Source organism: Dicentrarchus labrax, unplaced genomic scaffold (assembly GCF_905237075.1).
Source record: "Dicentrarchus labrax unplaced genomic scaffold, dlabrax2021, whole genome shotgun sequence".
Classification (NCBI taxonomy): Eukaryota; Metazoa; Chordata; class Actinopteri; family Moronidae; genus Dicentrarchus; species Dicentrarchus labrax.
The window spans coordinates 5,281,773-5,294,466 of NW_026136717.1; the positions used below are offsets into that span (position 1 = coordinate 5,281,773).

At 43.4% G+C, this 12,694-nt stretch overlaps 1 protein-coding gene across 4 annotated transcripts in view; it reads right to left on the minus strand.

Annotated features, from left to right (window-relative positions):
- Positions 1 to 12,356, minus strand: part of dock11 (dedicator of cytokinesis 11) — a 67,507-nt gene extending 55,151 nt beyond the window's left edge. For 3 of the 4 annotated variants that reach the window (XM_051428665.1, XM_051428664.1, XM_051428663.1), the window contains exons 1-6: positions 12,066 to 12,349; positions 5,464 to 5,581; positions 3,379 to 3,467; positions 2,430 to 2,512; positions 1,709 to 1,775; positions 50 to 145 (exon numbers count right to left, since the gene is read on the minus strand). In XM_051428665.1, the coding sequence (XP_051284625.1) occupies positions 50 to 145; positions 1,709 to 1,775; positions 2,430 to 2,512; positions 3,379 to 3,467; positions 5,464 to 5,581; positions 12,066 to 12,170 (558 nt within the window). In that variant the 5' untranslated portion in view covers positions 12,171 to 12,349. Of the gene's footprint in view, positions 1 to 49; positions 146 to 1,708; positions 1,776 to 2,429; positions 2,513 to 3,378; positions 3,468 to 5,463; positions 5,582 to 12,065 lie in introns of all 4 variants that reach the window. The other variant, XM_051428666.1, reaches the window with a different exon arrangement.
- Positions 12,357 to 12,694: the final 338 nt, after the last annotated feature.

Sequence of the window (12,694 nt, forward strand, 5' to 3'; positions counted from 1 at the left end):
GCTGTTATGTTGTACGAATAACAGACAGGAGGGTCTGGTGGTGACTCACCCTCATGGAGACAGACAGGCTGCTGTTGATGTTGGCTTTCTGAAGCCAGCCCTGCTTCATGATGCCTCCCCTCTGGGAGCACAGCGATGCCGAGTCCTGACAGACAACAAACACAAGCACAGGAAATCAATCAAGACGTTTGCACATTATTATGCAGGTGAATTCAGGTTAATGCTTCTGGCAGCATAATATTCACTGTACTTGCAGACGGTATACAGTTTCAACAGCTTAAGGTTCTTGATGTGATTTACAATATTTAGTGCCTTATCTGAATGAAACATTTACATTTTTTTGACAAGAAGCTGGTTGCAAGAAAAGTTCACTGATCACAGCTGCGATGAGAATTTCTGGTTGGTTCTGGTTTCCCATAATTCTCCCATCATAATTCAGCCTCAGTCCCCTCAGTGCAGCCTTTCCACCTCATAACTATCATGGGACTGTTCATCAGCACCACAGAAAACACAAACACTCATCACAAGGGAATGGTCTGTTGTACGCACACACAACGCACTCTCTCGGGAGTAATGCACCCGGCCACTTGGAGGAATTCACAGTACGAGGAGGCCTAATTAACTTAATGTAAGCCTGAAACATGACACACATATCATGACATTGAGTGAAAAAGGTTGAGGCGTGTGTGCACAGCTGAGATGAGTCTAATCATGTTGAAGTGGCGTTTTGTCCTCTGCAGCGTCACGCCCCCCCCCTTCTCTCCAGCACTGTCCTGTAATCTAATTGGCCGGCTGTTATCCTCCCGCAGCTTATTTGCGTCCGTACTTTCCTCAGACGTACAGCAATTGACAGTGGCCACCCTGCATACACACCTCGCCACACCCTACCTCATCTGAAAAATGGTAGCATTGTCAGCTAATGCCTATAATTTCCCTGAATTATTATTATTGATTTATTATGTCCCAGTGGATATGAAAGGTTATACAAAGGACATAGAAAACAAACATTTATACAAGCAAATATGAAAGAAATAAGATTATTTTCCTTATCATAACTGCATAATGTCCATGTGTTTTCTCTTTTTGTTCTCTAATATTCTTGCTCCTAGACTGCCAAGACAGCCAGAAAAGATAACACAGAGGTAATGTAACAGTAGCACGGGCCTGTTTCCAGAAGTAATAGAGCCGCCCCACCCCCTTGTCCCGGCAGCACAGCAGCATTTATGTCTCTTCAATTAAACCCTTACTCTCTCTAAGTTTGTCCGCATCCGGCCCGAGGGTAGGGGGAGGAGGATCGATGGGGGCTATTTATAGGACGTATGTAAAGCTGCTGCTGGTCTTGCTGCCTCGCGCTCAGTCTATAAGGGGGTCACACTGCTGGGTGGACTACAGTACTGACAGACCATAAGTCACATGGAAATCTTCCAGCACAGTTACCAGTTCAGTGCCAGACATGTCCACGCTGGGAATGCACCGCTGCTCTCTTTGCTTGTATTTTCATGTTGAATGAGCCAAATTTGTGTTCTTATCTCCATGATTGAAAAAGATTAAAGGGATCACTTTAATTTCCAAGCAGGATTTATAGCGCAGCGCTAAAAGCTGTGCGTATATATGCATGGTTGTCCATAAAGGGCCCAGTAGGTCAATAGCAGACCACTCATCCTCACTGCAGTGATCGATGTCTGTGATCTAAGGCCCCTCTACTCACCTCGTCTTTGGCGTCTTCATCGATCTCGAACACATGAGCCGGCAGCTTGTCTGTCTTCAGGCCTTTGCTATGAAAAGACGGTGAGATAGGGGTCAGTAGTCTTCAATAAATACCCCCCCACCCCTCCACCCACCTACTGTACTTCCCCTGTGGTGAGGTTTGCTATCTCTCTACGCCTTTGTAAAGCATGCAACCCATCACTGCCTGATCTACACATTTTGCACTCCCTCTTTTGCTATGTATGTCCTCCTTTGGTCAGTAAATCATGTGCCACCTCATCTCTTACCTTATTATATTATTCTGGAATTTTTATGATATTTGGCGCATGATGTTACACATGTCTTGTTCACTCCAATTCATGGTTCAAGTGGGGGTTGCGGTGATAAAAAACAATAAGGAAGGAAGCTTTATCACCATTCATATTTATATGAATTCAAAACATCTGGGCTGCACCTGTTGTGCTGTAGATGGGAGTCTGGCTGAACTCTGCAGTAATTTCAATTTTGTATGCGGTATTTCCTCTTTTCTGCTGAAGCACTGGAGCTGCATTAGTACACAGGAACACTGATTTGTTGCATGTCGTCATCACAGCAGAGCCGACCCATGTGAGCACAGTAAATCTCTTGTACATGTTACATATTTGGCAGTTAAGAACTCTGATCCCTAACTCTACATGTTCCACATATCCACACTGTGTTTCTGATTTATGTCCGTTCCTTACCTTGGCAACATGCGGAAGTCACCCGAGTAAGCTTCGTATTTGTAGTTGATTACATGCCAGTCGGTGTTGTACGTCTTGATGCACTGCCAAACAGGTCAACACAAGAGAGCTGGATTAGGGGAAGCAGACACACTCAAATATAACAAGCATGCCATATTAGAAAAGTGACCAACTAAGCCTGATGGTGACTCACAGAGGACAGAGTGCTCGGTTCCCTTTTCTGGGGAGAAAACTCCATATATTGTTCATTTATGAACTCAAAGTAAGCCTGCAAAGTAGCAGGAGAAGCCTTTGCCCCTGTAGTTATTTCTACTGGGTATCACTCAAGATGGTTTTCATTGTACATATTACTTTTTATTCAGTGTGAAACAGCAAGCAGAAATTCTCAATTAAACCAGCTGAAAGGATCTTTGTTCAATAGATGCTGAGTGAGCCTGGGTCTGTTTTAACAATCCCTCCGACAGTTGTTTCCATGCTGTATCATAGTCATGAGAGCTGGCTTTGGAATACAGATCCTGAGCCTGGCCGAGCAGCAGAGTATATCCACAGCATGCCAGAAGAGTCTGCTTTTCATTGCTAATACAATATATCATCAGTGCAGCATGTGTTTACCACTGGCCTGTGCATTCTGTGTTTCTTTATGAGCTTCGAGTGACCACTTTTGGCTCAAATGTCACAAACGCTCATGTGAAGTCATCAAGAAATCATCTTTTATGCTCGTTAATTTAGAGTTTTACTGACTGCATTTAATGTCTGTTTGTTATTGAGCAGATTCTAATTAATAAAAAGGGAGTAAAAGTCAAATTACTGGGAAGATTTAATGTCAAATATGAATACCTTAGCTTGAAATTTGTTCACTCTTTTTTTGTTTTTAGAAAGGGCTGGACGTCATTGCTACGAATGTGCTGTGTGGCCAAGTCATACACATGGGGCCGCTGGGTTATAGTACCTCTTTGGCAAACAGACTCCTGGCCTCCCGCTCGGCATTCTGAGGCACAGAGGGAACAACAGTCCTCCTCTGCCGGGCGATCTGCGACTCCCACACACACACACACACACACACACACACACACACACACACACACACACACGCATGCACGCACACAGACGAGCAAAAAACAAACATGTATACATGAAAAGTTGCTAATGACAGTTCTTTATCTTCTGATGAAATAGTAGCATGGCAGGAAACCACAAACATCAGGCCAAGAGAGAAAACAGAAGGCGCAGATACAAAGAAACAGATGAGTGTCAAAAGAGTGTCTCTAAACAAAACCACATGTGTTTGAGGCAGCGCCAATAAATACAGAGCAGAGGTACCTGGCTAGATTGGATTTGACTGGGCCTCTCTGAGTGACCCGTAAATAACTGAGCCTGGTGTGCTGGGTATGAACAGTGATTAATGATGGGAAACCTTTCCTTAAAAACTGATATTTTACCGCTCTTTGTTCCCGTTTAACTCAGACAGTTTTGCAGGAAGAAAAACTGCTGATTTGGCTGCTTACTGTGGAGATGGCAGCACAGGTGTGTGTTTTCTGTTTTCACAGGCTGCAGATGGGTTTAGTGATGCACGAGGTACATGCAAGAGTTTGGATCCAGCAATGATTCATAGTCCAAATAAATTTGCGAGAGAAAACAGACACAGAATGTTGATTTTTATATGAGTAATCTAAAGGATATATTCAGTTTATTGCAACTTGGGCCTTATTTTTGTATTTGTTATGACAACGCTGTACTTTCCAAAGTAATGGCTGAGGTCGCAGTGCAGTGCAAGAAATACAAGCTGTCAGACAATCAGACAGGCTGTAAACAAGCCAACTCCAAACCGGGTATAAAACCGAGAGGGAGAACACCTGTAATGTCGGGGAATATGTAGAACCCAGAGGTCAGGTCAGATTTATTGAGAAGCTGTCTGATCATTGGACTGCTTCATTTGACCTGCTTTTAGCTATGTAACAGCTCTCCCAGACCCTTCTTCGCTGGGTATAATGTTATTGTAACCAATGAAAATGATGGTCAAAACTCAAATCATGTTATTGGAAAACTGGTTAGTCCTTTAAACTTACAGTATGTAAATTCTGGCACTAGGGGGGCTTTCACATCAAAATAACAATAGTTTGATGACATTGTGAAGTAGAGTGGGATCATGGAAGTTGTTGTCTTCACCACCATTGCTGCAGTCAGATTCTCACGGTTAGGGTTCCTTCGTTGTTCAGGAGGTTTCTACCGGGAGTGAAATTATCTGCAGAGGTCTCCTCTCCAAAACGAATAGACCCGTTACTTAAAACCAGTTCCACCATAAAAATCTGATCGGCAGACAGAGGACGTCCTGGAGGGGCTGCGAGCTGAGCTGCTGCTAACGTTAGCTCAGCTTGTTTCTCTGATAACTTAACATCCAGATGTTCGATGACTAAAATCCTTCATCTGGGTAAAATATATAGTAAAAAACCACCAACATCTTAAAAGTGTATTATAAAAATGTGGCTTAAAACTGCATGAAGAGTCACTTTATGACAACCAGAACACTGTGCAAAGGGGATATGGCGCCATTGAAAGGCGACCAGTGAAAGGCACCATTAATAGAATAAAATGACTGAATTCTCTGGGTTTGCACATTGTTTGAAATATTTTGGGATAATGTAAGAATATCTAGCATTTTTAGACATTGTAATGTGGAAATGTTACCTATTATAGCTTTAAGGGATGTTCATGCTTTGGGGCCTTAAACATGAGAGGTCGGGTGTTTCTGGCTGATATATCGTCATTATTATTAGTTTATTGCTGATATCGGTATCACCAAATTTGTCAACACAATATGAAACCAAAGACATGAGGTCATTTATAAACACCACTGCATAGTTTTTACACCAGAGAGTTGACTTTTATACAGTAAAATGTCCAGCTAAGTACATATATTGATCACAATTACAATTTCAACTGAAGTTCTTAATAAGTGGTGACTTCTATGAGGGTAGGTGACCTGGGTGAGAGCCAGTCGCCACAGGACATGGTGGGAAAGGATGAGGGGGACTCACCGAGACATCGTCGACAGGGCAGAGCAGCAGGTCTCGGTGGGGGTCGCTGTGGATCTGGGCCTTTCTCTGAAACACCACAGCCTCGTAGTCCAGTGGTTCGATGATCTTTGGCTGCTCCTGAGAGGGGAAAAGGGACAGAACAGATACATGTAGCTTCAAATAAACTAACTTCTTTTTGATCTCACGTTGTGATAACTGTGCCTTTACTGCAGCTCTGGCAGGCTCCACATGTCTTTGCTATTTGAGGCCATTTAACAAGGGCTCACCCCCAGAACCACCCATGCAAAGGCAGAGCCACAAGAGATCAGAGAGACAACCACAAAGTTCAGAGGACTGTCACGGTGCAGGGAAACAGTTGCTCAGAGAATTGTGGGTGGATGAAAAAAAAAAGACAAAAGATGACAAAAAGGAAGCAACTGACAACAAACAGCAAAGACAGGGAGGGCAAGAAAGGTGAGACAAAACAGCAATGGAATTATGATATTTGACTTGATGGTTATGTGCGGTCAATTAAAGGTCACATGCTTGCAAAGAGAAATATGTAATAATGAAACAAAACACAAGAAATACTTCACATGCCACATGGCAGTTCTAGCTAAAGATCATAACTTCCTGTTTCGGGTTTCATGGGGAAGTGAATGATATGAAATTTTTATGTCTTAAAGAGGCATACAGGCTCAAACCTTGCCTTGCACAACTAGGTCAAGATGTGATCACAAGTACAAACCACTTGGAAAGACTCAGAATTAATTCCAGGAAAGTGCCACTTTAAGCTCAAGCTAAGCGGTGAAGACGGTGATGATGAATAGCTTAGCCAATAAGCCTTGGCTGAGCGACACTCAAGCAGAGGAAATCAGACTGTATGGATCTGATCAGCTTCTGTGCCACATTGCTGAGCCGCTCAGTATGTAAGCAAAACATGCGGGGCAGCCGACATGCTGCTTTAGGGAACAAACACGGCGGGGAGAAGGACTCTAAAAACCCTGACTGCAGCTGGGAGTGTATGATTGAGTCATATTTCCATTTAAGAGTCGTGCAGCTGAGATGCAGAGCTTCGTTTTCCTATTATGCCAATGTTGGAGGGGGCAGAGGGAGCAGGCCGGTAATAAAGTTATGCAGCAGTTTAGCTGCTGCTTTTTCCCTTCTGCAAGCCATTCTCCCCTTGAAAATTATCACAGCATGTTTACTGTTTACTGTTTGTATTTTTGAGATATGCAGCTTATAGTTAAAGGCCCTGACAACATATTTTCTCTATCATCTTCTTACTGTGTGCGACAGGGATCTTCATGAACACACAAGTTTGAACAGTTTTTTTTTATCTCATATGGGATACTTAGATTATAATTTTCTTCTGAACTTTAACGTTGACTGTTGTTATTTATGCATAAATCTTTAATGTTATAGAGGAATATTTGGATTTGAACCAAGTTTTCAGAGGTTTAAGCAGCCTTAAAGTTGGAAAAAGGATTAAATTCCACACTGTCTGATAGTATCACATGTACATTCTCTTGGGAAATGTTGGATCTCCACTAGAATTTTAAATACAGGTCTGTGGGTTTGAACAATGCTTGGCTACACAGAGAGGGTTCAGTGAGTTTTAAGGGGTTAAAAATCTCCTTCTTGAATGTATCTGTGCACAAGCCAATAAAGGAAAGAAAGTTCTCCCATTCCATGTTCTCTAACCAATAATTTGGCCTGTGAAATAAGCTGGTTACACGTACATGTTCTCTGCAGATTTTTCCACCAGACCCCCGACTTTCTCGGTTGTCCACATGAACGCTGCGTTTGGCTTTTTTTTTCTAAACCCCTAATCTAAATAAAAACTTCCTAACCCTAATGATACTTGTGAAATGTGAAATTTACTATCTGCCAATTCCTCTTTGTTAACTTTGAACACCTAGACCGGGTGCTCAGCGGACAACCAGCAACCTGAGCGCGCAGCAGAGCTCAACGACACCTACAAGTCTGTTGAAAGCATTTACACATGACCGTGCCGCCCCTGCACCCGAAGCAGCAGCCCTGTTTCCTGTCATGTGCAACGAGCTCGACCGCAGCGCTGCAACTCAGAGAGCAACCGTTCGGCAGCGCACTGTGGCTCAACGCCGATCATGTTACAGAGGCAGAGAGGGGAGGAGGGAGGGAGGGGAGAGATGGAAAGACATACAGAGAGAGAGAGAGAGAGAGAGAGAGTTCTGCTTTCAGAGAAGAGGAAAGAAGCTGAAGAATCACAAGCAGGCAGCTGTCAAGCCACAGCCTTGCTGATTGAGAAATGGGCAGAGATGCTTAAACACTAAAGGACGTGGCCTAACACTTGGGTGTAACTATATGACGCAAGCAATCAAGACACAATCTCCGGTTAGGTCCCACACTTTCTCCACTGAGCTATCAACCTGGAAGGAGAACACCAATCACTACAAAAGTACAAAGCACCACTGCCTCCAGGGGACCATGGTGATGATGATAATATTAGCGAGGGTGCATTTCCAGATGTCTGTGTCCCATTACGGTTCAGCAGATGTGAGGCCGCGCTCACGACTACAACGCGACCAGGTGGATTTTATCACGTTGGCTCAGGAAGCTTACACTTATGCACAATGGATGACACACACACACACACACACATACACTGACATGCAAGTCCCATACAGTACGAAGCAGTTCCACTGTCCCACAGCTGACCCCCCACTGTAAGTGCTTCAATCTGTGTGTACATGAGCAGCACAGACACACAGACAGAAGAAAAGGAGTCGAGCTCGTCTCTTTTATCCTTGTATTACTCCCTGTCTACGACATAAAACTATTAATGTATAACTAGAGCCTTTTGCTTTTCAACTAAGCTTATAGTTCACTGGTTTAACTTTGCATTCCTATTACGTAGTTCCTAGTAAACAACTGAAAAGAAGTGTGTTGCTGTTCAATGAAAATGACAGCTTTTAACAATAAAAACAGCCATGCAACTTTGTGACAATGCATTTTTTATATAATTATACCAGATTTTTTAAAGGACCAGTGTCGAAAAATGTGAAAGGCCCCATGTACAGCCAGTGTTTGGTTTGTCCGTTCTGGGCTACTGCAGAAACATGCTGGTTGAACATGGAAGTCCATGGAAGATGACAAACAGCGTCAGTAGATAAAAAAAAAGGTCTCAATCTAAGGTGACAAAAACATGATTCCCTAAATTGAGGTCATTATACATTGATAAAAAAACATGCCTATGTATATTATATTCAATTTCTGCCAGTAGATCCTCCTAAATGTTACACACTGGACATTTAACCCTAAACCATACACAGCAGCATTTAATTCTTAAGTTTATCTCAAGCCTTCACCAAAAAAATGACCAAATATAGCGCTATATGCACGGGTTCACTGCGCAGTGATGCATCAGTGAGGCTTGCATGGCAAAACAGAAATATCCGGCGGACTCAGTGGAACACTCAATCTACAGAGGGTGACAGTTTTCTATGGACTATACACTGACATGCATAGTTGTGTGTGCAGTCACTTGGAGGCTCATGTTTCCGTTGTCAGCAGTACATTCCTCTATAGCAGGGGTTTTCGTAGTCTGAGACTCTGGGCCTCCCCTCAGACAAAGCTTGGAAAAAAGCAAAGTTTACTTGTTTAGTTTCTCTTGGTTCCTGGATGCCTTCAGGATCATGATTATTGTTATTTGTTATTTAATCCCAGAGACATTCAACAGTTGTGCCAAAATAGCCTAATATTGCTGTTTGACATAAGTTCAGACTACACCAAACACATAAGAGGTCTGTTCTAGGGCACTTATTAGTTTCTGACTCTGGGAAAAACAGTCAAATTCCCCCAAACAACTGTATCTCTGAACTATCTCTTTAACCCAATCACACACAGTTAGGCTGTTCTATGTTATCTCCTTTTGATAACTAATCTAATTCTAATGTAATATTTTTTCGCTTCCATTCACTCAGCCTCCCCTGGAACTGTTTTGAACCCCCCCGAGGACCCCCATCTCCCACTTTGAAAACCTCAGCTCTAGAGTGAATCCCAGAACCCCCCCCCCCCAGGTTTCAAGTGCACAGACCCTATTATTAGATTGCATTTTATTTACAGGCAACAAAACAGCACTGGGGACACTAACTACTAAAGGAGCCAAACAGAATTTTAATGAAATGACATTATTAAGAACACAGTTTAAACACACAGAAGACACAAGGCTCTTAGGTTATACTGACAGTGACTGTATGATTATATGTGTGTTCTTCCCCATTCACAATCTGTCCAAAGTGTACTTTATATTTTGATCTTTCTAACCTGAATCTCGATAGTCTCGCTGGGATCCGAGCACTCCCGACTCAGATTCACGGACCGTTTTAAACTTGTCGTGGAAAGAAAAGCACAGGCGGAACTAATGCTATTAACCCTAGCTTTGTTCCAACCATGCAATGCAGCACTCATGTTATTAGTTACACCTGTGTTCTATACAGCCCCCTAGTCATGTGCCTCCCTCCTGCAGTGGGTCTGTGCCACCTTAGTTTGGGAACCACTTCGGGCTACAACTCAACTGACTTCATCACTGATTATTCTGCTTCTTTTTTTTTGTATTAATTGGTTCACGATTCGGTCTATTAAATATCTGAAATTGTAATTTCCCCACAGCCCAAGGGGATGTATTCAAATGTCTTGTTTTAATGCGACCAACAGTCCAAAAGCACAAGTGTGCTATCATATAAGACAAAGAAATCGAGAGCATCTAATCCTCTTGTTTGAAAATCTGGAGCCTTTTTTTCTCCTGGAAAAATTACAACTGATCAATTATCAAAATAGTTGCCATTCATTGTCAGAAAAAGGTCTATTATTGTCCACTTTTTATGCCAAAGAGCAGTAAACTCAGACACACGTGGACTTTTCAGAGGGACTTTCTGTGAACTCCAAGAAGACCAGTAATTACTGACACATCAGCTGATGGGATTCTCATGAAGCAAGTAATCGGCCCGGGGATAGTCTGTCATTTAGAAAACAACACACTTCCATGTTCTGCACTCTGCTGTGTCCTTATGGAAAGTTTTGTTTGACTTTCTACCTGGAAACATGTAATACCTGTTTGTTCCCTGGAAAACCTACAACCACAGAGCATGGCAGCCAATGGGACTGACTTTCTAGAGGAAGTCCAGGATGAACACAGAAACAGCCACAGAGGAAGCATGGTCACAGCATGCCTGAGGGAATCCCCATGTGAGAGGAACGCGGGCCACGCAGCCTCCACAAAACAGCGTTTGTTCTCAGTTACCAAGCCAACTGTTTGCTTCATAAAACGAGCAGCCAAAACCTTCTACTCTACAACAGGAGGAAACACAACAGAACACACATATCACACGTGCCTACAGACACAAACACACACTCCCACCTCTGCTGCGAAGCACAAACTTTATCACATGATTTATTACAGTGTAGATAACCTCTCTGTGTCACACTCCTCAAGATGATCATCATAAGACTAAAACATAGCCCCCAAGGGAACTAGGGTTTATCTCCTATCCAAACTCACCCAGCTCCACTCTCTAAACAAAGATGTATGACTGTTGTGTTTTGAGTCGAAGGAGCAGTTTGTCTTTGGCAAATAATGAGAAAGTGGATGACGGATTTAGGAAAAATAAAACACACACGAACAGGCGAGAGTCACTCTGCATTGACATCACTGGAAGTTTCATGTTAAATGTCACAGCTTTGACATACTGACAGGTAAACAAGTTCCCTCTCTCTCTCTCTCTCTCTCTCTCTCTCTCTCTCTCACACACACCACACACACACACACACACACACACACACATATACAAACACACATGCTGTATCAGCAGGATCCACTGCGCCTAATCCCTCATTATTGCAGTCTGCTCCAAACCACTATCAACCGGCAGCACTGCTGTTCATTCAGAAGGGGAGCACATTAAGAAATCCTTTGCTCTGCACACTCGTCATTAGCAATATGCATCAATCATAAGGACATGCATAAACTGCCTTCTTTTCTGCACAATGTGGCCATCTCCAGCAGGAGAAATAACGAGGCGCACACACACACACACACACTATGCTCCAAGGCAGGGACAGGGAAGCCATGCTGCAGCTGTCCAACTGGCACTGCTCCTCATCCGCCAGCACACAAAAGGAGCCGCACAAGACTGGAAAACCATGTGTTCCTATGGACAATGTCATACTATTCTGTAATGCCGGCAATTTAGGAGAGCAAGGCAACATATGGGAGTTGAATTCGCGACATATATAATAGCTCCATAATAAGTAGCACTGCCAATGTAAAATCGTTCCAGTGCATTCAGAGACATACCAGAGCCTCAGTTAGCTAAGAGATTCCCGTTGGGGTTGACAAGCGCAGTGAATGAAAACTGGAAAAAGAGAAATAAAAGAAAATGTGGGAATGAACCAGAAAGAGCTGTAGTAATGTAGAAAACCGGAATGAAAAAAAAAAAAGCTGTACTCCCCAATGAGGACGGAGGAGAGGGGAGGGGAGGGGAGGGGAGTTAGCGGGCTAACCAGTTAGTTAACGTTACATTATCCCTGTTAGCTAAAATGACCGCCGCCGGTCCACAGACAGCGTTAACGCTCAGCTCACCACAAGGTCCACGGTGCTCCTCACAGCCTCCGACACGCTCTGTCTCACTTCCGCGGCCGTCCCGGGTTTGCTTAACCTCTTTGTGAATTTTCGCACCTCAGACATAGTGCCCCCCTCTCTGGTTAAAATCCACTCCGTGTGTCCCGGTGTGTGAATGTGAGCATGCCGCGGTGCTCGGACGGAGCGGCAGCAGCGCTGTTGTGTGTCAGACAGATGTGGGTTGTGCGTTGTTGGAGGTGAACCAGCCAGCGGTTCGCGTCGCGAGGCGGGGCTGCTGCTGCTGCTGATGAGAGGACGTCAAAGAGGGTTGAACAGCGCGAGAGGCTTCACTCTTGCCTACTTCCGTTTTTTTTCTCAGTGGAGCACACTTTACCAAAGATCGTCTATGTGGCAGGCGTCGACATCACTCTTTACCAAATTATTTTTTATTTTGTACGGTTGTATACAAATTTGTGTTTCACACAATAATTTAATAAAATAAAACTATAATTTCTGCCAGTTATGTTAAACATGAATATGCCAGTGACAATAAACCTGGGGGAGGATGGAGACATTTTTAGGGTCACTTGAAGGAAGTCAGCTCATCTGACAGCTTGAGTAATAAATCATTACTTTGACTCCTATGTTTG